Source organism: Poecile atricapillus, chromosome 1 (assembly GCF_030490865.1).
Source record: "Poecile atricapillus isolate bPoeAtr1 chromosome 1, bPoeAtr1.hap1, whole genome shotgun sequence".
Classification (NCBI taxonomy): domain Eukaryota; kingdom Metazoa; phylum Chordata; class Aves; order Passeriformes; family Paridae; genus Poecile; species Poecile atricapillus.
In genome coordinates, this window is record NC_081249.1 from 171784998 (window position 1) to 171810487 (window position 25490).

A 25490-nucleotide genomic window follows, 5' to 3' on the forward strand; every position below is an offset into this window, starting at 1 on the left:
GCGGCCCGGGGCTCCCTTCGGAGCCGCTCCTCGTGTCCGCGGGTGTCCGCAGCTCGGTGTGGCGCTTCCTGGAACTCGGCTGTGGCGTCCGCACCCTTCGCTTCCGGGTTGCGGGGTACGAAGGAGGCGGGACTAGTACGCCAAGGGACACAGGATTGGCTAGCAAGCCCTGAGCGGGTGGGCGGGGCCGGCAAGCCGCCGCTTCCCATTGGTTCCGTGCCATGCCCGTCGCGCAGCGCCGCGCGGCCATTGGGCGGGGGTGGTGCCCGTCCCGCGGCGGCGGCGGCGCGCGAGGGAAGATGTCGGGCGGCGACGCGAAGAAGCTGGTGCGCTCCCCCAGCGGGCTCCGCATGGTGCCCGAGCACCGCGCCGCCCGCAGCCCCTTCGGCCTCGACGAGCCGCCCTGGGTGCCCGACAAGGAGGTACCGCCGGGGGCAGGGGCCCCCCGCTACCCTTTCCCTCCTTCCTTTCCCTCTTCCCTTCCCCTTCGGTTTTTTATTTCCCTTAGGTTGATGGGTTAAAGGACGCGAGGATCGGGCTGTCACTCGTTTTTCAGGGCTGTGCGGCCCCGTCGCGAAAATCTGCGAGCGATTTGGTGATTAGAAGTGTAGCGAAGTGTGCATCGTTGCTTTGAATGCCTATAAAGGCGGTTCTGGAGGCCGTGCAAGCTTAAAACTAATTGCACAGATTATTAAAGCAATAAGGCTGAGTTAAAACAGCCCTTCTGGGTCCTGGTGTGAACGTTCCTAGTGTTAAACTCGGTCTGTTTCAGTCAACTTTGCTTTTAAATACTTACCAAGTAAACAACGTGATGGTGATATTTTCAATTTCATGTAATGAGAGTTATTTGTTGCCAGTCGCTGCAGCCAGATGCACATACAACATAGAATCCATTGTTTGTTTATTTATTTATTGCCAGCGTTCTGTGGTGTGGACACACGCCAGTGCATTTAAATGTGACCGGAATGAAGATTTATTTTAGATGAGCCGATGTGAATGTAAGCGGGAGTCACCCAACAAAGCCCTTCTTGGTCTGTTTTGTGTGGGAACACCGAGTCCTGCCTTGGTTAGGAATGAAGAAAAGAATTTTTTCCTCTTCCCGGTATCTCTTGAGGCAGAAAGTTCTGTGTAAAACAGTGATAATTCCGGGGGCTCGCTCTGCCAGCAGTTTCTGCAGCTCAGGCCGGGCTCTGCTGCTATAAAGGGTGGGAGCCGTAAGTCTCTTGTCGGCTTGCCCGAAACAGCCCTTTTTTGGCAAGTGAGTATTCAGCTCATGCTGAACGAGCGATTTGCTGCAGTATCTAGTGGGAATTTTCCCAAGTTAGTCTCGCCCATAGGTAGAAGAGCCTCAGCAGCGGCTGTTCTCTGCCTTACCCGGAGCCTGGGGAAGGGAAATTCCCCTCAGTGACCTCTGCGGGAAAGCCCTCGGCCAGAGCCTTTCCTTGTGCTGCTGCTGCATCCCCTGCACTCACCTGGAAACCTGATTCCTGGCATCATCTTCATCAGGGGATATCGTTTGTGTAACAGCTCGCTTGGAATTAGTTTTGTCCCTGACCTTCGGAAGTGCAGTTTAGTCAGAGGTCTGTGATTTAGCAGGCTGGTTTCATTAAGGAAATCAAAGTACCTCTAACGCAATTCTACTACGTACAACCATCTTAATTCAACTCAAGATTGTTTGGGGATTGTGATAGGATTTATTTAAACTAGTTAGATGTATTTAGAGAATTAAGTCTGTATATTTTATATACATCAGTGCGATGTATGTTGTTAGTTTGAATTTCATGTAACAGTTCTATTGTAGGTATTCATTCTTAAAATTCAACTTTTCCCCTGTAGTCTGCTGGTCTATAGGCTGAGGCTTTTGAATTGTGACTGTATGTGCTCAGTGATATTTGCTATTGAGAGGAAGTGTGATGGAGGTAAATATTTTAAATGCATATGTTAATGCAAGATTAAGATTGCCAGTTGTTATTTTGCGCCTAGTTATTTTACTAGATTTCTGGAAGTACTTTGGAGTTCTGACATCCCTTTGGTTAACAATTTCCAAATATGTTACAAACCTTTTCCTTAAATAAAGCAGGTATGTGATACACGGAAGCTTATAAATTACATGTTTTTGTTAAGAACAATTAAATTTAAAGAGACAGGGTTACCTAGGCAATGAATTAGTTGAGAATGCTTGCTCTTGTTACCATGTCAGACAATTAAAAATGAAGTGTCAGTGTCCAAGACAAGACCTTGAGTGGTATTAGCAAATGCTGATCTGGCTTTTTGAATCCATTGGCTTTTGCTATGCACCCAGTAACACTCACAAATCCAGTAGCTTTATTTTTCTTATGCAAGAAGAGTCAACTGGCTTATTTCTTAAAATTAAGTCCACCTAAGAATTATGACAGTTGGTAGTTTTGTGCAGCTTGTACAGCGTTGAAATACAATTCAGTTTTTAATTGTTACGTCACAAGATTATACAGTCTTAAAATATCAGTTACTATGAGGAATTTGAAATGCCAGGCTGAAGCAGGATGACTGAAAACTTTTGATAATCTTATTTGTAATACATGTAATTAGTTGGCGGGGGATTTATGAAAGTCTGTGCTGATCATCATTAAACTTGAGACAGAGCTTAAAATGTTGGTCTCTCTATGTGCCTTGTCTGATTCAGAATTTCTTTGTTAATCACTGGCAGAGCTTAATTGATGATATTTCTGTTAAGGAAATGTTGGACTAGAAATGGAGTAAAATGTGTCAGTTTGCCTGCAGAGGTGGCCAAACCTTGTGATATCCAGCTGTGTACCAGATGTTTCCGTGGCTGAGGAACACTGTGTGCTGCAGAGGAGCCGACAGATGTGGTGGAAGGGTTCCCTGGGCTCCTCCGTGGCTGCAGGATGGAGCTGAGCCTTCCTTAGCTGGCTCCTCGCTTGGCTCAGGCTCTCGGAGGGGCACTGGCTGTGTGGCAGAGCTCCCTTGGACTCCTGGCAAAATCCAGGCTCAGGCAGTGTCAGAGAGCACTGTGAGCTCTGTCTGCCCTGTGATTGCATCCTGAACTTGATCGCTTGCAAAGGTTTGCTGTGCTAAGGAGCTCAGCCAGGTGTTCCCATGCATCACTTCTTGAATCACTCTGTTACTATTTATACAAATAAGGCATGTGAAGTGTAACTGTAGATCCCTGTCCATGGATGGGATTCTTACCTCTGGCTGGATCCCTGGGATTATGGAAACAAGTTATCACACTGGAGCAAACCCATGAGAAGTTTGCAATGAACCAGCTCTCTGTATTTTTAAATTAATGTCAAGATCCAACAGCTGTTGGATGTTCTTCCATTTTCCTCTTGCTAGATGAAGTAATCTAATACTGGTATTGGTGGTTGACTGCACATAAAATGAATGTACTTGTGACATGAATTCTTATTTAATTTCCTGCTTTGCATCATTTTGTTTGAAGACACGAGAAGTAACTTGGACATTGGGCTTCCTTCTCTGTTAATGTGATAAAACCTCTCCAAGCAATAAAGCTTTAATTCAGTACTTGTCACTCTTTAATTATGTCAGTGTATGGATGAATATGAAGAATTCACCTTTCAGGATGTTCTCAGTAAATTTCTTGTCCCAGGCAAAGTAGAAGTTGACATTATGCAAATGGTTCATTTGGTTCTGGTTACTTAAAGCAGAAATACCTCTAAGGAACAGTATCTTGAACTTGCTTGTGTCAGAACATTTTCCTGGGGAAATCCCATTTTGCAATATCAGCTACCATGTGCAAGTTGACTTGTGATTTATTTAGGGCTGCTCTTTGTATCAGGCAGGGCTGGAATTCAGAAATATTTTTCTATAGTTTGTGTTAAATAAGAGGATGGATAATTTTGTTCCTTCCTAGAAACCACTTTTATGTTTAGCATAGCATTCTATATGAAATCTATGTAGGACAGTGTTTAGAAGAGTTTGAGTTTGATTTTTTTTTTTTTTTTTTTTTGTCCCCTCCAGCTTGTGACTAATGCTTTCTGAATTTTGGCAAAAACCAAATAAAACAAAAAAACCCCAACCCCCCTAAAAACCCAGCGCAGGCCAACTGAACCCCCCCCCCCCCCCCAAAACCCAGCCAAAACACTCTCAAATTATTTTCTGTTTTATTAACAAAATTAATTAGAACTCAGGTAAATTCAAGGCATACCAAAATTATTGCCAGGTCTAGCTCCCAGCCAAGCTATTAAACTACACGTTGAAAATTAAAACATCAAGGTAGAGTAGAACATTATATTAGCTGTAGAGTTCTACTTGTTACAGAGGTGAAACCTGGTGTGTGCTGAAATTGCTTCATACTGAACATTATTTATCAGTGAGTGTTGAAGTAAGCTTTTCTGCAGTCATTGTGAAAAGATGTGTTTGGATGCCTTAGTCCAGTGTTATTTAAAACAATTCAGGAACACTTCTAGTGCTCTTCTGTGTGGGATTTAGAAACAGCTTGTTGTAACAAATTCTACAAGTAGGTGTTTACGTTCCACTACAGCAACTACCATTACCATCTAATGTGTTAAATGTCTGTTTAGACAGCAGAGCCTTTCATATAAACCACTGCCAATTATTAACAAGCTGACACTTCAAAAGAACATGAAAAATTTCTGGAGAATTTTTAATTTAGCTGCTGTAATATTTTCTTGGCTGCAGTTGTTGAACTTGTGACAGTGATTTAGTATCTGCTGGAGCAAAAAGTCCCTGAATAGAAGCTGTTGTAACTTGAGGGGATTTATAGAAGAAAAATGGTTAAGTATTGAAATATGTTAATTAAAGGCAAAGGATGATTATTGTGTGCTTAACAAATAGCACCTGCTCAGCTTAGGGCATGTGTTTAACAGGACATTCTGCTGTAGTCTGAGATAGTCTGGTTTGAAGAATTTCAGTTTCTAGAGTTACATACTTCAGTACAGGATCTAACCATGTCCTCCTGAGTAAGATGTCAGGCATAATTTTGCATTAATATTTGCAAGTAAGTATAGCAAAAATTGCATTGTAAGCCTCAGACACTGGGGTTTAATATGGTGGATAAAAATATGTAAAGTTTTGTTGGAAATCCAGTGACCTAAAGGGCTGGGTATCAGCCCTTTGGTAGGTGACTTTCTATACAGAAAATTTTGATTATCCAACAGTCAGTAATCACTTCTGGTTGTTAATACAGTCAAAACTGTCACCTCTTAAACTCTACTTAGTTGCAAGGGAGAAACTCCTTCAATTTTTTTCTGTCATTCTTTTGAAAAGAGTGTGGGTGTAAGTTTGTTTTAGGAAAGAGATATTTCAGGAAGTGACTTTTTGTAGCTGGAATAAACATTAGGTCTTGGTGGCTTGGAAGAAAACCAAATATCTCTTAGCATGTTTCAAAAATGTGTGAGTATTGAGAGCATTAAATTGTGTAAACAATGTTTTGGCGAGTCAGCAGAGCATCGTAGTAGAGTAAAGTGAGGACAACTCACAGAAAAACAGTTGGTTCTGGAATATAGGACTGGATAATTTCTGGATAGCCAGAACTTATCAAGAATGGTAATTCTGAGATGTAGTTTTGCCTCTTGGCAGAATGCACAATTCATTAGGGGGAAGTTTGGCAGCTTTTTTTTTGTCTTGCAAATGGAGATGACATTATTTTGCTACATCAATATTAAATGAAAGCTATCCATGGTCAAAAGATAAAGGATGGAAATTTGTTGCAGGTGTTTCATTATGGGGCACAATACAAAGCTCATTCTTTGTATATGGTGGTAGAATTAAAGATTTAAAAAAACTGTAGACTGATCTTAATTTGTACTATTTTCTAGTGCCCAAGATGTATGCAGTGTGATACAAAATTTGACTTCATAACTAGAAAGGTAAGAGAAATCAATGAAATATGAAGCAGTTAAGTGTTGCAAAATAGTAAAATGGACATATTTTGAAAAGTAAACCAGGATTTGTCTTGAGTTTGGAAGAGAGAAATTCCAGTTAAAGTAGAAAGTGTAAGCTACATAGTTAGGCTCACTGGATGAAGAGAAAACACTAACATTAAATTATATTTATTAATGGTAAGACGTCACTGTGGAATGCAGACTGGTGTGTAGAATATGACATGGAGAATTCTGCAAAGCACCCTCCCAATGAAGGCCAGCTGTGATTTTTAGGAGGGAACATAATTTCTTTGTATAATTACATTGACACTTCGTTAGCACAGGCCTGTGAAAGTTAAGAAAGATGTGAAAGTGTGACTTGCAGTGCAGTGACATAGTTCATGTTTTTTAATTATATTGTTTGGAGGGAGAGGGAAGGAGAATTTTTAAACCAGACAAACTCTTATGTTATACCAGATGACAAGCTGCTGTATTTCCCTTGTGTTAGCTGTGGAAAGCAATTTGAAGTAGCCCTGGGAAACAGGAGCTCCAGAGAATTTTGCAGAACATTTGGAAGGAAAGCCTAACACTGACCAAAACTGCAGTGTTATCAGTTCCTTGTATCAGACTTTCAGGCTTGCTTTGAGCCACAGATTAGTTCCTGCTTGCCTGGGAGTACTTGTTCTGTCATGAGAACTTGCATCAGGAAGATCTGCTGGCTCTGTCACACCCCTGCAGTGATCTGGAGCACAGGCCACTGGATGCAGATTTAGGGGCTGTGGAACACGCTGCAATACTCGTTCTGGTTTTGCAACTTCACTGGAGTTGTGCTGTGCTGCCTGCTGTTGCTTGTAAAAGGAATACCTTTGGGTCCTAAGTATGAAGATTCTTACATTTTTTCCTTGGGAGAAACTTGAGAGTAAGTTTTAAAATAGAAGAATAGTATTTTCAGTTGAAGAATAGAAACTTCAGTTGAAGTTCTTCAAGATCTTTTCTCAGAAATGGGAAAGGACCCGGAAGCCACTCTTCTCACAGGTTTTTATTGACAGAGAGGTGAAGGATTTACTGGATGCCAGAGAAGCCCTTTTCTGTCTTTTCTGCTTCAGAAGCATCTTTACAGAGTGCCAGAAAAGGCTTAGGCTGCTGCTGTTTATCTTATACTCAGTCCTTTGTGTCCAACCTTCAGAGATTCCTGTCTGCCACTGTAGCAGTTAATTGCTTCTGCCTGTCCTTCAACTTGCATGTTTCACACCTGAGAAACTGTTGTAGTAAACTTAAGAAATCATTCCCTACCAGTTTCCTTCATAAATAAATAAAGGAAATGTTCTTTCATGCTTAGCATCACTGCCGAAGGTGTGGGAAGTGTTTCTGTGACAAGTGCTGCAGTAAAAAAGTGCCTCTGCCTCGCATGTGCTTTGTGGACCCCGTGCGCCAGTGTGCGGAGTGTGCCCTGGTCTCGCAGAAAGAGACAGAGTTCTACGACAAACAACTCAAAGTGCTCATGAATGGTAAGCACTGAATGCTCAGATGTGCTTTCTGTCTCGTTTGTATTTATTCAAATTCCAGTGAACAGCAAGAGCAATGCCTCTCGTTCACCAAGTCGCTGTTTTGTCTCCTCTTTGTCACACCTCTTGTTTTTCAGTTAATAATTTTCTGTTACTGCTTTATTTAGAGAGAGGTTCACACTTCTTAGCCAATGTTTATACTTCACAGTTTGTATTGGTTTTTACAAAGAGTGATTTAAAGACAAATTTTTAATACTTGTGAGAACAGATGTGTGTGCAGTTGGCATTTTCCTTGAAATAATGCATCATTTAGCCATATTCCTGTTACATTAAATAAGGATGAAAAATACTTCAGAGAGTATTTTAATATTTTCAGACAAGACACAGTGCTTGTTTCAAGCTTCATCTGAGAGCTTTGATCTTGTCTGTAGCCTACAGCTGTGCTTGATGGCAGATCATCATGAGTACTCAATTTTGGGTTTAAACCTTCACACAATACAGTATTTCATGTTCCAATTTCATTAAGAAAGCTGAAACATCAGTTTTTAAAATATTCTGTGATCCTTCAGTGCCTTTTGATGATCTCTCAGCATGATGCCAGTGTGCATAATGGGCAAGCTAAGCCCCCACGAGAGATGGGCATGGATGTTCTGGGGTGAGCCTGGGTTCATCCTGGAGCTCATAAATCGTTCTTCACTCTGGTTTGCCATGACAGTGTAGACGAGTTTTTAAATCACATCTTTTAAACTGAAAACTTTTTTAGTTTTAGTTTAAAGCTTGTCCTGTTTGCATTCATGTTCTGAAGTTGTTCCTGAATTGCTGTAGAGCCACAGATCATGGTCAGACACACAGTGATGGTGGCTGTGATGTCCTTGTGCTGTAATGTCCTTCTTCAGCCTCGGTTCTGCTGTCTCTCTCTTGTTTCAGCAGCACAGGGGTCTGTGCTGGGGGTCAGTGAGCCTGGCTGAACTGGGAAGTGACGAGGGGAAGCTCAGGCTGCATGGTTCAGGTTATGGAGATGGATTACAGACCATTTGGCAGGGCTGGATGTTATTTTCTTCATTTCCCAGGCCAGCAGTATTTGGATTAGGTAATACAGGGAGCATGAGACATGGAGGAAACGAAACGGTCAGGTGTGTAGGACTGCTTGTAGTTCTGAGTCACTTCTCTTTGTAGCAACAGTGACTTTCCCCATGCCAAAGCAGTTTTGAGGGGCCAGCCTTCAGTAATGAAAAAGAGATGTCTTTACAGTTTCTTAAGCATAGAACTGAAGGTCACATCCTGCTATTAAATTGTTCTTTTTTAATACAGAAGCAATCATTTGTGTTACAGTGACCACAGAGGGTCTTTAATTGCCTGTCTTTGCCACCTCCAAATCTCTTTGCATTTTTAAAAGATTCCTCTTGGATATCATCTGCATTTCTACAGATGGGAGAAATTGCATAGCAATTCTGTGTGAAAGGTCCTATAAGTCAGAACATGATTATTAAAGATCAGCTTTTCATACTTGAGTGGTTTGCTGATGTTAATCAGTTTAACATTTCAGTTTTTCTCTCATTTCACTCAATTCAGTGTATTGGTAAGTAAAAGTTAGTTATTCTTTATGATACCTGAATGTTGCTTCTTGAATTCTCTATTATAATACTAAAACATTTCTTTTGCAGGTGCTACATTCTTTGTAACTCTGGGAACATCTGATAAATCTGAGCTCATGGTTTGTAGACTTTCCAACAACCAGAGGTGAGAAAGATTGATAGAAATTCCACTTGTAAACTATAGCATCTTCGTACTTACAGCTCTATTATTACATAATAACCTAAAAAGATATAAAAGTAACATGCTCTGAGGATATTGGAAAGAGTAATCTCAGACTGAAAGGATAGATCCAACAATACAAAAAATGCTTGTTTGAAGTTACTAACAGCGTGGATCAGAATGTCTTGGAAGGGTGGAATTACAATGAAAAGTAATATTTTCTTGTTGATTTTTATCCCTCCTCACCTCAAAGAACACATAAACAGTATCACTGAGAGATTGTTTTATTTTTTTTATTTGATTTGGACTTGATATTGTAGAAAAAAAATTGGAAAAAACCTTTTTCTTCTATTATGTAGATACCTGGTTTTGGATGGGGACAGCCATTATGAAATTGAAATTGTACAGATTTCAACTGTTCAGATACTTACAGAGGGATTTACTCCTGGAGGTAAATTTTTCTTTTAATATAAATGAACTATTAAGAAAAAAAAAGTGCATTCAGTGTGTAACTGTGTTGGTTACAACTGCTCTCAGAATAGAGCACAGTCCCATGTGGCTACTGAGGTTTGGGGGAACACCTAAAGATTGAGAAGTTCCCCTACAGCCTTAATGCAGGAGAGCCTCTCACTAAATCTGAGTAAGGGTGGTTGTCATCTGTTCTCGGGTCTCTACAAATGTTTACTGATTTAAGAGTTCATAGGAGGGAACTGTTAATCTTTGGTAGTTTCCATTTCAGAATCCAGCTTGGATTTTGCCTTGACTGGTACAAACATTGTTAACAGGATGAAATGGGGGAGGGGGGGTAAATAATTGAATTATGCTTTCTTAATTTCATTTAAGATGAATGGGTGGCCAAATGAAACTGGTAACGTCTAAATTGGAGTGCAGCAACTTACTGCCCCATCTCTTACCAGATTTTAGAGTATTTCAGGATGAACCTGAATATGATTTGACTGAAATGAGAACAAACAAGGTCAGGAATTTCAAGAATTGTTCTTTATCAACACTTCTGTCACTGCTGGGTTTTTCTAATTGCGCAGCCCATCTGTGCATTATTCAGTCAGTACAGCATGTTAACTTGAATAAACTTACCTTGGTATTCAAATCAACCAGGTATATTGCTGAGTCACCTTGTTCACTACTCTTCTGACTGCTTTATCTCTTTTCTGCCTGCCTTCCTTCTTGATGGTAGAAAAAGATATTCACACTTACACCAGCCTTCTGGAGAGCCCGCCTGTTACTGAAGGTATCTGCAGTGCCCTTCAGCATGACTCACCCAAGCATGTCATGACCCCCTCACCTCTTTCTTCTCTGCAGTGCTGATTATTTGCTTGATCCATATTGCTGTTCAACTTGAGTTGTGTTCAAGTCTGACATGGATCTGTTCCTTCCCATATGTCTGTTTAATAAACCAAGAGTGAATGTTTTTGTTTTCTCTCTGGAGGAGAACTAAGGCACTCAAGGCCTTCTTTAGACCAAGTTGTCCGTGCTGGGAGAAGGGAAGATGAGAAATGATACCTGCAGTAGTACACAGTGTTACAGACCACCTGCTTCAGCAGATTGCTGAATTGGGTATACTAGAAATGAATATACTCCCTGTGTGCAATCTAGAAAGGCTTTGCACTGAAACTGTTAATCAATGGGTTGCTTTTACACAATTTTAAAAAAAAGGCCTCTTTGCTATGCAAGGTGTGTTCTGTTTTAGTAATGTTAGACATGGGAAAACTGGTCAAGGCTGTAGGTGTGTGATTTCCACTGGTTTATCTTTCAGTAGACCTTTTATCCATTATTCTGACCAGTAGGTGCAAAGAAGCAATTGAAGTTGAATTTCCATTTATCCTAGGAGAGTAGAAAACAGCTCTTTTATAAACTTTGCTGTGGGCTTCTGATTGGGTTAGGTGCATTAACAGCACTAACTAGATTGAGTTTGGCTTAGATTGTGATTTGTTTTGGCTCCTCAGATATTGTAGTAACAGTCTCCAGGAGCCCTCTCATGCAGACACTTCAAAAAAGAGCTTTGTAAAAAGTGTCCTGTGTGTGCTGGTGCTGTTCCTGGGGCTTAGTTTATGGTCCACTGCTGCAGGAAGTAATGACAGTAATGTGTCATCTGAAAAGTTCTTGTTTAATGTCTGTATTTTTGCTTTGGTTTATCTTCATCTCTGCAGCTTCAGTAAGAGAGATACAAACACCTTGCTTATTGTGCTGTTGTCAGAGCAGTAGTCTTTGGTAGCCATTTCCTTCAGGAAGTAAATGATGTTGCCAGCTGTTCTGTAGCCTTATGTTAGTGTCATTCCCAACTTTTGTCAGGCTTGGAGGGACTGCTGCCTGCTGTGCCAGACTGTAACCAGCAGGACCCTGCTTTGCCATCAGTCTAATTGGACCCTAAGCCCACAGACTGCAGGCCACCATATGAAATGTGCTATCAGTCTCTCAACCTGGTGATAGTAAATCATGAGGGTGTTCCAGGTGTGTGGCTTTACCTGATGGCTGATGCAGGTTCTGCCTTGGTGCTTGGCAGAGAGAATGAAACAATATGAGGTTGCAGGTTCCACTGCCTGGCACTATGAGCCATGGTCACGGGCTCCTCGGATCCAGCAGCTGCTTGTGCTCTGAACTGAGCAATGAGCACGTTTCTCCAAACATGCTCGTGAGCTGGAAAACGTTGTGTTAGTTGGTAAAACCTGCTGCTGTTCCAGATGCTACTTCTCTTTTCAGGAGGCAACACTCGTGCCGTAGGAATGATCCTGCAGTACAAGGTTCCAGGGTCGGAGGAGGTGACGCAGATGAAGTTTACTGCTGGTGAAGACTTCAGCTGTAACAAGAAGCTGTCAGCAGCCTGGCTGGCAGCTATGCACAAGGTAAGCAAAGCAGCCAACACTTAGACAAGGCTGAAGGAAATCTTTATGTGGGGTATTTAGCAGTCCACAGGAAGCATTCAGCCTTAGGAATATTTCTATTATTTTTTTAATTAAGGACTTCAGGGCCTTGTTGATTTGAAAACAGAAGCTATGGCTGGGTGTAATGGACATGACTTTAGCTTTCTCCTCAGAGACCTGAAGAATTCATGCATTCTGAAGTGTTTCCCAAGATCTTATGTCTGTTATTAGATGAAAAGAATTAATAATTTGGCTTTAAACTTCCTTGGATTTTGTTACTGGCTGAAGAATGTGCACTATGAAATGCTCTTTTGAACCTAAGTTCAGCTAATTGTTTTTACTACTTCATGAAGGTTCAAAGAAGTTGTTGATTTTTGGAGACTAAAGACTTGAATCTTTTGGTGCTAGACTCTGCATGGATAATGAAACTGAAGGTTCATAAGTCAAAGTTATGGTGGAAAAGAACTCCAAAGCCACACTCAAATCAGTCACCTATCAATTGCTGATGAGAACTGTAATTTATAATGTGTATGGTCAGGTTTGTGGCTCTTTGCTGCTTTATTGCCATTTTAGAACTCCCCAGGTACTGCTACCCCAGCTTTTACTCTGTTCAGCACAGTGTGCTCAAACTTTCCATTACGATGCAAGTGCATTCAGCACTTCCTGAATGCTAGTACATGCCTCAGATGGAGGAAAGTAGAGGAAGAATTTAAAGCTCTGGATTTAAAGGAGGTGTTTGAAGGGGTAGGAAGCAGATAAGGTGGCTGCAGGTGAAACTTCAGTTAACACTGACATTTTCCCATTCTGTTAGGCAACAAAACTTCTCTATGAGTCTCGGGACCAGTGAGAACTGCAGATGTGGCCTCCTGAGGGCACACCAGACACCAGCCTCCACAGAGCTGCCTCTCACTTTGTGCTGATTTGACAGCTGGAAATATTTGCTGTTCTTGACTCTCTCATTCCAGTGTAGTTCATTATGTAAGAACTGGCAAATGCAATGTGAGTATTTTTTTGAACCATGAGTATTCACGGTAGTGTGCAATATGTATACAGTTAATGCTTTAAACAGCCTCACCTTTTAAGACTTTGTATATTTTGTTAAGCCTTTACTGGCACTTAATATGAAAGTGACCTGCACTACAGCTAATGTACAGCACAACTTTTATAGTAACCATTATATATACTGTTTGCTACAGGAAGCAAACAAATGTGTATGTCTCTTCTGCAGAGAATAGCTTTTGGGTATAGATCTCAGGTTTTTCCCTCTATCCAAATGTTTAAAATCAATGTACAAAAAAAATCTGCCTTAGATATGATTTTATAGAAATCATGTGAGTTTTTTTAAACATTTTATTTTAAACATCTAAATATTTCACCAAATACCACCAAATTTGACTTACATGAACTTGACCTTGAAACTTCACTTCTGTAATAAGCTTCCAAAATAATTTTTAGTTTTGTATTTTCTTTTTTGGTAACTAGCTTTTGTTAATCTAACTGTAATGCTATCTGAAATTGTATACAAATTAATGTACAAATATGAATAAATTAATTCACTTATTTAAAAAAATAGGTGCTCTTTAATTTTGTAATATACAGCTTCTTTAGTAATGGAAACCATGGTCTCTGAACTCTGAAAATTTTCACTTTTTCTAAAGAAAACACTAATTTTAGTTCTAAGTTAATTTGTCCCAGTTGGAATACTGGGATACTAGTGGGTAAGCACATCTTCAGTGAAGCTGATGAAACAAGGAGGAAAGGTGGGTTGATAGCTGTAACCGTGACAAGCTACAATTAGTGTTTTCATGCAGACTCTGACCAAAGCCACATCTACTGTCAAGACCTCTATAAAGAGTGGAGAATGCAGCCATGCCTTAGCAGTACTTTATTGTGCACATTTACATTTTCTCTGAATTAGTGTATCATAGGCTCTTGAAATCATCACATTCATGTAGCAGATTCTTCAACAATAATACCCTTTCACTTTTCACCACAATATATACAGTTAATGCTGACCTGTGGTAAAAGCAAGTTACAGCACTGCAGAAATGGATATATAAATTATACACAGAACTTGTACATGAAGAGTTAATCAAATTGCATACTGTTAAATGGGAGAAAATTACAGGAAATATGGCTAAAACTTATAATGGGAAATTCAAAATATACTTTTGGTATATAAAATCATGTACAATTAAAACTCCAGTGAAGTGCCTGTTTGTGGGGTTTTTCTTTTTTGCTTGAAACTACAATGTAGTGGAACAGGTTATTGCATAACTTGCCTTGGCAGCAGTTGTAGGCTGCCAAGAACCACAGAAACTGTCCTCAAATAAGCTATTGCCTTTCTTAAATCCTTCTCTAAACCTTTTTTCTTTCTTCTCCTCGACTTGGCATCTACACGACCCTATTTCCACTTCTATCCAGTCCTTCATATTTTCTTCTAGACTGACTCAGGCAGACTTCAGGTGACACAGTATAACCCTTACCAGACTCTTACCCTTTTCAACTATTGCACTTTCATCCCTGCAGACATACAAATCCCTTAAGCTGCTGCAACTTCAGTACTAACTGTTGTGTCCAGGCTGGACGAGCTTGGGGGGTTAGTAGGGGAACCTTTACATTCGTAGAGGTAACACCGGTGCTGTAGGCTGAATAATCAGAAACTAAAACACCAAGTGAAATATTGTGTAGGGTCTTTGAGAAGTGTACAAATACTGTTGGTTTTGTTAGTTCTCTAGCTTGATTCTAAATGCAAATAATGCAAGATGCTAGACTAGGTAAAGCTTTCGTTGGGGTTGTCCAGGCTAGGATTTAAGTGTTGAGCGTGTTGCCACCTAAAATCCTAGCCTTCACCAAGCTTTGGTAACTACTTAATTATGCATGGAACAGGTGAAGATCTCGTGTCCTAGAACCCAAAGAATTGATCGGTAATGAGAACTCAACATTCACTGGTATCGAACAGAAATACCCAAAATCCCGACATGGGACAGTTGCTGTGGGGGGTTGGAGCAAACTGACAGTGCATCTGCACTCCGCAAATGACACCTCTGAACACGGAACACAAGAAAGCTCCTACCACAGAACTCTGACTCAAAACACCGCGTTAGACGAGAGTTGGCGCAACACTGTTGGTAGTGGAGGTATCGCTCTCCTCATCAGTGCTGGGTCACACAGAAACGATCCTCATTTACAAACTGCAGATCTTGGAAATCCTGGATGCTGTCCATTTAACAAGAGAAAGCACCATTAAAACTAAATATCATAGTTTTATTTCTCTGTGTGAAATGATCAAAAATGATGGCTCCAGTGTATGTTCTAAGTTTCCAGTTACCAGCATGGTGCTGCACTGCTGTACAACTGAATTCAAGCAAGGGTTCGCTGTCGAGGTTTTATTCGTGGATATAACTAAAAAAAATAGAATAACAGTATTAGGCTTTGCATGGTTATTACCAACTTAAATAATTTATAACTGAGGGGTACTTATTAGGCAGAACTGGATGATGAAGTATTTTGGGAGGGTGAGGTTTTCGTAAGCTTGGGGGTGTTCTTAGACAACTCCCGAAAAACAAGATGCAGGAGGAAAAGGGCTGATTTACTCCTGCCAATGGCAGCAACATGGCATGGCTGCTCTGAAAATGACGTGGTGCATTTAGCTCAAGATCCATAACAGATAAAGGATGCTTTTACATAAGTACAAAAATTCCCTGTTGAGTACTCTGGAGAGCTTATTTCCTGCTCTGCAAGGTTCTCTTATGCATTTTGTCCTCAGTAGCTCTCTACTTAGTCACCTTACATTCCTGGCCTCTTCTGACAGTGTTCCATCTGTCTGAGCAGCATAAACAATGTGCCCACAGTTGTCATCTTCAAGGCTCTTTCCTGTTCTAACACACACACCTATCTTCCTATCTTGTGCCAGGTATTAAAAACATTCCCAAAGAATTATCTGAACCAAGGCTTCAAGCTGCCTAATAGAGTCACTGTGCTTTCCATAAGGGCTCTATATTTTAGCCAAGGGGGAGAAAAAAGTCTCATTGAAACATAAACTATATTAAACTAACTTGCTCAATGACAACCAGCACCAGTCTCCTAACAGTAGCCTCTTCTGTTTGTTTACAATGGCACAGAAGCCAGAGAGAATAAAGATAATCTGCTTTACACCACTTCACAGTGCTGTGGATGGTGCACAGAGGGATTCTGACCTAAGATCTATCTGCTGTTCCTACTTCAGGTGCATGTGAAAAATAGAAGGAAGAGTGTGAAAGAACTTACCCCCAGGAGGTTTTTAGGCACATAGCCTTCCTTGTCATTGAGGCGGGCCCACCACCACTCCGTTTCGTTGTCATCTTTGCGCCTCAGAATAGTGATGGCATCGCCCTCATGGAATGACAGCTCATCATTGTTCTGGGCTTCATAATCCCACAGAGCATACACCACCCCTTTATTCATCACTCCCAGCTTCTCCTGCACTCCTGTTAACAACACCAGATGGTAAAATAGCCTCTTTGTCCCCTCTGAAATTTTTATTATTGACACGGTGGCCCAAGTATTAGTCTCCTGTTAATAACATTTCATGAACAGTTTTCAGCACTTCCATGACAAAATGCTGTCAGAAATTTAACTGCATGATACAAAAAAATCTTACAGAATATTTTAGAGAACAAGGTTTTCCTCTTTTATTATACATGCAGTGGAAACTGTTTCCTACAGCAGGCCTTGTACAGGGACACTTGAGGCTTTTGGAATTCACACAGTGTCAGATCTGACAGAGCCTTAATGAAGCTTAAATCTTCTGACGGAAATTAAAAATTTGTCTGCTCCATTGAAGTGCTTTTCTTGCAAAATATATTTTAATAACTAAGCACCTTCTGTAAGTTGATTATTCATAAAGTGTATTTCTTTCTTTGTGTGATCTGCTAGAAATTTGTGCATCTGGAAGTTAAAAGTCTCTCTTGTCAAAATACTTGACAGCTCAATGTTACAGTCAAACCTTCCTGTAGAAGCATTTCCTTGAAATGAAGCCAAATTAAAACTTTAAAAATCTTAACATTTGAAGGAGCCTGTGAAGTAATTCAAAACCCAGAAGGACTAAGACCAACATCACAGTGAAAAGGTGATTCTGGTTTTAGCACTTGGAAAGCACAGCGGCATGATGGGCCTTATCATCTAGTCTGGGGCCTAAGCAGATGTTTCTCACAGATCACAGGGACGAATCAGGATGAATCTTAGAAAAGAGTTGGTAAATGTCACAGCTTACCATACAAAAACTGGGAACACTGTATATAACCTTCTTCCATCTCCTCACACTTGTCTGCAGCAGTTTCTATATCACTTATAGTTGAAGCAAAAATAGCTGCCCCAGATTCAACCAGCAGTTTACAGAGATGAACACTATTGCAAGAAGCTGCACAATGCAAAGGTGTCCTGAAATAAAGCAAAAAAAATGTACATGTGAAAAAAGAAGCTTCCATGAGGCCTAACTTTCATCTTGCCATGTAGAGCCTGTCTATTTTAAAAGGAAATTTTTCTTTATGTTTATAGTATGTGTATGCATTGTCTAAAACCTGTAAAGCAGCTAGGGTGGATTTCAGGATTTACCTGACTCCAGTAAAGCCAAGCATTATGAAACAGATGATAGCAAAACTAATAATTTTCACAGCTTACAAAGCTGTGGGTGTAAAAGGGTATTTTCTAATACAAGGAAACCTGAAAGGTAAAACAAAGGTGAGGATTCACATTTCTCCCCCTAAAGATTTCAGGAATGCTACAACTACCTGTAAGGTGAGATTCTTCAAGAACACCAGTATCTGTAATGGGATCTATGATGAAGAAACTTAAGCAAATTAACTTTTGTCATTTGTTATTTATAGTTTAATTATTTCAGCATCTGAACAAGAAATGCCACTCTACCACTAATTATCACAAACTGTTGTCTAATTTATGGTTTATGTGTGCTTGCTTGGGAAGCTGTAACCTTGCCTTTGAGTTCGTCTCCACCTACAGCTTAAAGAGTACTCATTTGCTGGAGATAAAGAGAAAGGAAATTGTTCCCAAAACAGGTCTCAGCTAAATTTTGAATGTGTATCTAAATGGTGCTTCTCCCAGATACTAGGTTAAAAATCTTGACACTTACCACCCATCACTATCTGCTGCATTTACATTTACACCAAAATCGAGCAGGAACTTCACAATGTGGTGATGACCAGCACACACTGCATTATGCAAAGGTGTGATGCCTTCATCATTTGGTTTACTGGGATCATCAACCTGTTGAAAACATAGATTAGCTCAGCACTTTCTTCTGCCTGAATAGTGCATGAGGTTTCCATTGTTTAAAAGCTTACCTCATATATGATTCGTTGTACCAGATCAAATTCACCCTCCAGAGAAGCATCTAGGAGGAGAGCCAAGGGATTGAACTTCACTCTCAAACCATGGCCTGTTCTTTCTGAGTTGGGTTTCTTCAAGTTGGTACGTTTTGTCTGGGTAGAGATGAAGGTTGGAAGGCATCATTTCAGTTTGTACAAGTAGAAAAATGATTCATTTATGAATCTCCCTTAAATGATATTTAGAACTATGCAATCATTTCTATTTAAAAGTCTCTAAATAAAAAGCTTGATACATTACTACATTTTATGCAGTGAAAAAATGAAAAAGCAAGCCAATATAATTTCAAAGCTTCTAATTAAAGATAATGAGTACAAGGAATGAAGTACTTAAGTCAGTGTTTTAAGCATCATCATCTTAATTGTATCTAATATAAGCTGTGCATATTACTGGTGGATTATCTGAGACACTGTGAAAACTTTTGCTTAGCCTGGAAAGCACCACACAATTAAGACAGAGTCTGTACTTAGAGGAATCAATGCCTTGAATTAGCATGAGTCTCTGTAGTAGGTCAGGCCTGGCAAGTTGGGAGTTTTGTTGTAGGAACGGAAAGTACAGAACATGAAGCTATTTTATGTGGCATTCTAGCAGGTGTTATCAGAAGCAGCATTTTCAAGATCTGAAGCACATTTAAATGTGTTTTGAGAATATTCTGGATCCCTTACCATGTGTCCTTGTCACTTCCTGGGGAAAAAATAATCTATTACTAACTACAGCTTTTATAGAATGCTTTTAGTCTCTAGCTCTGTAGGATCTGTTTTCACTTACGGACCTATATAGGATGGCTATTTCAGTCTGGAAAATAAACCCTTCGCATTATGAATAATATTAGTTGCTAGCATATCCCATTCTCCCAGAAGTATCCTGGCCCTTATGGGGCTCATGGAAAACCATACAAAGCCTTGTGCACACTGCAGTTAAATTCTCAGAGGAATGCAAGGTTTCTACCTGTATCTATCTCAAAGTGAAGATGAACCTTGGTTTCAAAGTGTGAGTGATACCACAACAACAAAGAATAAGATCCAGTTTTTTCTGTATTTTTCAATTCTCCAAATGTGGTAGATCTTAGTAATGGCAAATATTTAAAAGATTTTAGTGCAGCTGGAGGATGGACTTTGGAAGCAATTCAAAGTATGTGACAAGCCCATCAGAAGAACATTTCTGCTATCACGAGCCAGCTGTGCAGCTGCTGGAGTTAGCCTGGGTCTATTTTCTCTGAGAGGGCAAAAGCAGTGCAGTTTCCCCAGAACAGCTATTTCAGCTTGTCTGCAAATGAAAAAGCTTCCCAATGACATAACTATTTGTATGAAACTAAGGGCAAGCTATCTTTGAAGGCCTGGACAGATACATACACAACCTCCCGTTACCTGTTTGCATATTTTCCTTATTAAGCAGCTAGAGTAGTAAAGAATCTAATCCATCAGAATTCTCCCTGGAACTCTCATTTTTTTGGTTTTCTTTCCTTTTAATATCATGAGACTTATGGTGCAAAGATACCACTGAGCACAAGCTCAGCATATTCCAGTTATGCTTAAGCACAAAGCTAATTCTGCAGTTTACAAAGTTGTTCTTTTGCTTTATGACTTACTGGAGGAAGTGGAGGAGGAAGAGCAGGTGGCAAAGGAGCTTCATCTTCTACTGGAGAACTGGCCTCTGGTGTGGGACTGGGTGACTGCTCAGTAGAAGGAACTATAGCAAGATTGTTGTTGTTGTCTTCAGTTGTCTCAGGTGTTTGATTTGTGGTTTCAGTGCTTATGAGCTCCTCGGTAGCGGGAGAAGGTAACTCATTATCATTGGCATCTGACGAAGGGGGTGGTTCATCAGGGACAGGAACTGTAGGTTGCACGGGGATTGGTTCTTCAATATTGCCATTGGTGCTGGCGTTCCCGTTATCAACATCAGCTAAGTTGCCTATGAAGTCCTGTGGATTGCTTGGCTGATAAAAAGGAGCACTTTCTATCCCTCCAGCCAGGGTATTAAAGCGCTGATACAATAATTTTTGTATATTGGGTCCACTCGGTCCCTCTGGCTCGGTGATGGAGCTGCGTTTCTTTAAGGGCCTTGGAGCATTAGCCAGTTTTCTCCTCAGAGCCTCGAGGTCAGCATCACTCTGATACCGTAGGGGTGAGTGCACAATAGGGGTGAGTTTAGTAGGACTGAGAGGACGGGGAATGTTTTCCACGTTGCTGTTTTCACTGGGTGGTGGGGCATTTTCCAGCTCTTGATCTTTTTCAGGGACCTCAGTCTGAGGCTGAGATTGTGGCTGTGAGGGAGACTGGGCAGGCAAAGAGCCATGAAGGAATGGCAAGGGTGAGGGAGATGTTGAACCAGACTGTAATACAGGTTTTCCATAAACTGAAGAAAAGAAAGATGGAAAACAGTGAAGAGCTGTTCTTAAATTGTATAACAAAATATTTATAAATAAACTGTTGCTACTTGTTTGATACTAATACAGAAAGAAAAAAAATATTGTTCTGGGGACTGTCAAAACAGAAATAAATACTTACCTGTTGGTGATGCTGATGCTTCTTACAATTATAAGCTACAAGTAGCATCTGGAATATTTTTCCTCTTTCATGAGGAAACAGTAAGAGAAGAAAAACTCTCTTACCTAAATACTCTTTTTTCAACTTATTTATCAAAGTATTGGTAAAGTATCCAGTCTATATTGTTCCAATTGCATCTTGTTTTAAAATAAAAGGTTAATCAATTCATACTTATTGATAACCTCAAAAATATATTGGATGACTTTGCCGCTATGCTGCATGCACAAAAATAACTTTCCTCACACATACAGTCAAGTTTTCCAAACTGATAAGTCAACTAAACCAAAAAAGTAGATCTTAATGTATTTCAAAGAAAAAAAAAGCAAAATATATTCTACCTGCTTTTACTGACTTATTTAAAGTATTGTACACAGCTTGCTGGTAATTCTTTGGTGGTGTTGCTTGCTGAAGATACACTGAGTAGATGGAACTGGAATTCACTGTCTGTGGCCCTTTTCTGGGAGACTGAGGTCTGGATCCTTTATCAGCAAGAAAAGGTCTGATTGCCACAGTCAAAGGCAGTTCTGGTCTGCCCTCTCCTCCTGGGAACAAGGGGGGACCAGAGGGTTGATACGTGGGGCTGGGAGGGACTGAAATTCTCTGCTGGATCTGCTGTGAAGAGCTGGGCTGGTGCACGTTGCTGGGTGGCGGGAGAGGAACTGGCCTTTGCCGATTTGCTATACTGGTGCCAGGCCTGGGCAGGCTGCCATCCTTCCTTCTTTCTAGAGAGTTTGTAGAACCTGTTCCTAAGGGAACTGGGCTTGGATAGGTCCCATAGTTCTGAGGCAATTGCTTGCTTACACCAGGAACTGTTGGTGGCACCTTCCCCAGGTCAAGACCCTGTGTAAGAACAATAAATAGTATATACCATTTAATTAAATAAAGTACTTCTGAGCAAGAATATCCCTCTTTCAGCATACCATACTAGAAATCTTGTGGGACAGCAAAGGAGGCAAAACAAAGAATTTGTGTTCCTTTATCACTAGATATGATTCTGGGTTTATCAGAGGATCTCATCATACCTCAGACAAAGGCCACTGTTTAAAGGCACCTTCAGTTGTAACACATTCATATCAATTCAAAACCATTTGCATACATGCAAAGCCTGAGTAACTTGTTCTAGGTTCCAGATCTCAGTGTCTAGTTGATAACATACTTGAAAACATATGCTGTCAGAGTTTACTAAAACAACTTAAAGACCAAGTCCTTATTCTTTAGAGATTATAGTCTTAAAGAATTCATAAAGCACTAGCACAACAGTGCAGACAGATACCACTAGTGGACTCACTTAAGGATGGATTTAATGACTTCTTTTTTGAGATTTTTATGAGAAAAATAGTACATTGAAATAGTAATAATCTCTACAAAGCAAGAAGACTAACAAAGATATGAATTAGAAATACATGAAGGAGGGCAGAGAAGATTAGGAGAAGCATAGAGAGAAAAGGGGAGATTAGATATATAAAAGAAAAGGAAGCAATACAAAGTACTGTAGTTGAAACAAACCCACACATTTGAATGTGATAAAAACAGAAAGGAATGGAAGAAATACAAAGGTAATTTTCTTTATGACTTTTAAAATAAACAGCAGCAGGGAAATGGAATGTGTATCTAACTGAAGTGAGTTCAGCTATGAAAGCCAAAGGTTCATAATTTCAACAAAGCAGATCTATAAATATGTCACAGATGAAACTCACCAGCTTATCAGTACTTCCTAATACTGAAGTTGGCAAGGGCTGGCTGGATATTGTTCCTTGTTTTAAAGCGGTATCCATGCTTGATTCTTTCCAGTCTGTGCTGGAGATCTGAGGGGGTTTTACCACAGGGGCTGAGCTCTGTTTAAGTATCGGCCAATTTCCATCATTAGCTTGAAAACAGACAAAAATACTAGATTAAAGATAATCTATACTAGCATTGCAAACAAGCAAAACATGTGAAATAAAACAGCTGAGATTACAGTGGGATTAGTTTTATTCTAGAAGTGAGATAGTTATGATAAGTATATTAATAATCATCTCACTACTATGAGATGATTATTAATATTTGATTCAGAAATCAATACTGAAAGCCAAATCACTGCATAGAATGTGCTGTTCACTACCCTTTAATATTCAAATAGCATTGAAAATTTCTATAGAAAAAATGTGATTAAAATTTTAGCTTGAGTGTTGCATATTCTGCTATTAAAAGGCAAATTCAGAGCAACAATCTGTACAGGAACACTTCATCAACACAATTCTTTGGGTACTATCCAGAGACACTGTCAAATGACACTAAATGTTAAGTCGATGTAAGCCCCGAGTGGACTCCAAATTTAAACTGTGGTTACCAGATTCATTCACCCATAACAGGATGAAAAAACTCCCTTCAACAGCAGGGTGGAACAAAAGCACACATTCCTTTGCTGGAAGTGGTGGTTAACTCACCTTTTGTTTTTCCTCAACATACTCACCTGATAAGAATTGCCCCAGAGATTTAATATTAAATAAATTTATGAAGTCAGCTGACAACTTTAACTCACAGTGTCGACACAAGTCATGGGCTTTTATCTTCATCATATGCAAAATATCATGCACAGCTGCACATAAACTGAGGCAACAAATCCTTAATGAAATCCTAGATGCATTGATGTTACTTTATTAACTGTGTGAGACTAGTTTCAGTTCTCTAAGTAAGCAAAAGAGTTTAAGTAGCCTAATAATTAGATATGGTTTATAGTAACTAAATAGATCCCATGTTAGCTCATAAGGATTTGATCTGCCTTTACAAGATTAAATTTCAGGCATCTCTTCCTCTAAGGAGACTGGAGATCATTCCTCCATCCCTATGGCTTGTAATTGTTGTAGTGGAGCACTTTAATCAGTAAAGGTGACGTGCAACACATAATTGACTTGAGTACAGGATAGCAGCTAAAATGGAGGGGGATCTGACATGTGTGGAGATTCAATGAGATTTCTGGATGCCACAGTAATACAGTATCAAATGAAAATCAGGTATTAGAGGCCAGGTTTCCTATTTCAGTTCTAAGCCTCTAGAAAACAGAATCTGCCTCTGGAAAACTGAATCTCTGTCTAGTATAGTAGATAGTCTCAAAATAAGCTGCATAGGAATATTCTAATGAGAGTGAATTTTCCATCACCACTCTACTTTCTATCCACAAGCCTTTGTTGAGTATCTCAAAGCAGGATTAACACTTGCATATTTTTAAACTGAGAATACAGTATATAGTCCAGAAATCACTTTTCACACTTGCAAACTGCCAGGAAGTAACGTAATGAGGCCCAGTTTCAATACTGGCATTATCCAAGAGCTGAAAATGTTGTGGGTTTTGTTTGCCATTGTTTCTAATCACCTGGTTATCAAGAGCAGAACCAGAAAGATGTCTAAACACTTAGGCTCTAAATAATGGCAAATTTTCTAACTGTGCACTGAATTAATGCTTACTGTACAAAATACACAAGACATTCTGTACCTCTAGTAAGGTTACAGTTCAGTAAAACCTATGTTTTGAAGATCAGTGAAAGGTGTTATAATTGATTCATGCTAAACATGAAAGCGTCTGGATCTATAAGTTTGGTTAAGAGGAAAGCACTTACAGAACAACAGCAAAAGACATGACAAATTTAAACATCTTACCTGCAAATTCAACACTTTTCTATTAGAAAGACAGATACACGAAAACTTATTGTAATCAGGATGTTTATCCCCAGATTCTGAGGTAAGAGACTGGAACTAAATTCAGACTCTCTCTTTCTTCTCTCTGACCTACAGTGTGAGGGTGGGGAGTCACTGGCACAAAGTGTCCAGACAAGTTGTGGATGCCCCATCTCTGGAGGTGGTGTTTAAGGTCAGGCTGGATGAGGCTTTGAGCAAACTGGTCTAGGGGGATCTGATGCCAACATCCTCCTGACAAGGCCACCTCAGCTCCTGCTCTCAGCAGCCCCCACAGCCAACTGGCTCCATCCTCCCCTCCAAATGCACCCCCTTGCCTGTGCCTGTAACACCCAGTGTATTTCAGCTCTCACCAGGCCATTGTGCATTGACATAAATAAGACAGTGACACACAGACACAAAAGGTTTTGTGCATTTTCTCTGACTTTACCTAAAGTATTTGTAGGTCTGGATCCAGGATACTTATTATAGCAACTGAAGCACGCTCAAAGTCCAGCAAGACTCTGGGTATTGGCTTGGACAGTGTGAGCTTCTATCCCAACTCTGGGGTCAGGGCAACACGGAAACTTGAAGTTTCCCACAAAGTCACTCAAACTAAGCTTGTATTTTATACATCTATCCAATCCAAAATACACTAAAACACTCTTTAGTGATTGCTAGAAATTTCTAACATTTAGAAAATGTTGAGGTTTTTCAGAGAAGGAAACTCATCCCTGATACACTACTCCAGTACTCCTGGGATGAATTTGCTGCAAATCTGTTTCCTTCAAAGATGAAAAGCAACTTCTCAACCAATTTACATTTCAACAGCATCTTCTACACGCCAGACCACAACACAAGTTCTAAAGATGCTGTTTAATATGCATCTGTGTGCAAGAGCTCAGATGACCATATTAAAAACTG

General features: G+C 40.1%; 2 protein-coding genes across 9 annotated transcripts in view; one reads left to right on the forward strand and one right to left on the reverse strand.

The window, feature by feature from the left end:
* The first annotated feature begins 232 nt into the window (after window positions 1-232).
* Window positions 233-13555, forward strand: ZFYVE21 (zinc finger FYVE-type containing 21). 4 transcript variants are annotated; one of them, XM_058845685.1, is made up of 8 exons: window positions 239-422; window positions 5802-5852; window positions 7186-7354; window positions 9016-9091; window positions 9466-9557; window positions 10302-10355; window positions 11825-11967; window positions 12797-13555. In XM_058845685.1, the coding sequence occupies exons 1-8, from the start codon at window positions 300-302 to the stop codon at window positions 12830-12832; spliced, it is 744 nt and encodes a 247-aa protein (XP_058701668.1). In that variant the 5' UTR covers window positions 239-299; the 3' UTR covers window positions 12833-13555. The 4 variants fall into 4 exon arrangements, with proteins under 4 accessions (XP_058701679.1, XP_058701696.1, XP_058701668.1 ...); XM_058845696.1 differs by lacking the exon at window positions 5802-5852 and having other exon boundaries at window positions 233-422; XM_058845713.1 differs by lacking the exons at window positions 11825-11967; window positions 12797-13555 and adding an exon at window positions 10554-11817 and having other exon boundaries at window positions 236-422.
* Window positions 13556-13855: 300 nt separating this feature from the next.
* The window catches only part of PPP1R13B (protein phosphatase 1 regulatory subunit 13B), a 69109-nt gene continuing 57474 nt past the window's right edge, over window positions 13856-25490 (reverse strand). For all 5 annotated transcript variants that reach the window (XM_058845277.1, XM_058845286.1, XM_058845268.1 and 2 more), the window contains 8 exons: window positions 22613-22782; window positions 21254-21755; window positions 19958-20724; window positions 18327-18464; window positions 18116-18249; window positions 17240-17406; window positions 16255-16454; window positions 13856-15390 (listed from right to left, as the gene is read on the reverse strand). In XM_058845277.1, the coding sequence (XP_058701260.1) occupies window positions 15349-15390; window positions 16255-16454; window positions 17240-17406; window positions 18116-18249; window positions 18327-18464; window positions 19958-20724; window positions 21254-21755; window positions 22613-22782 (2120 nt within the window). In that variant the 3' untranslated portion in view covers window positions 13856-15348. The remainder of the gene's footprint in view (window positions 15391-16254; window positions 16455-17239; window positions 17407-18115; window positions 18250-18326; window positions 18465-19957; window positions 20725-21253; window positions 21756-22612; window positions 22783-25490) is intronic.

Excerpts from the sequence above, each read along its gene's own strand:
- ZFYVE21 (XM_058845685.1), top strand. The coding sequence starts at position 300 with ATGTCGGGCGGCGACGCGAAGAAGCTGGTGCGCTCCCCCAGCGGGCTC. Across the intron at positions 9,092-9,465 it reads AGACTTTCCAACAACCAGAG|ATACCTGGTTTTGGATGGGG; the intron begins GTGAGAAAGATT and ends TCTATTATGTAG. Across the intron at positions 11,968-12,796 it reads GGCTGGCAGCTATGCACAAG|GCAACAAAACTTCTCTATGA; the intron begins GTAAGCAAAGCA and ends CCATTCTGTTAG.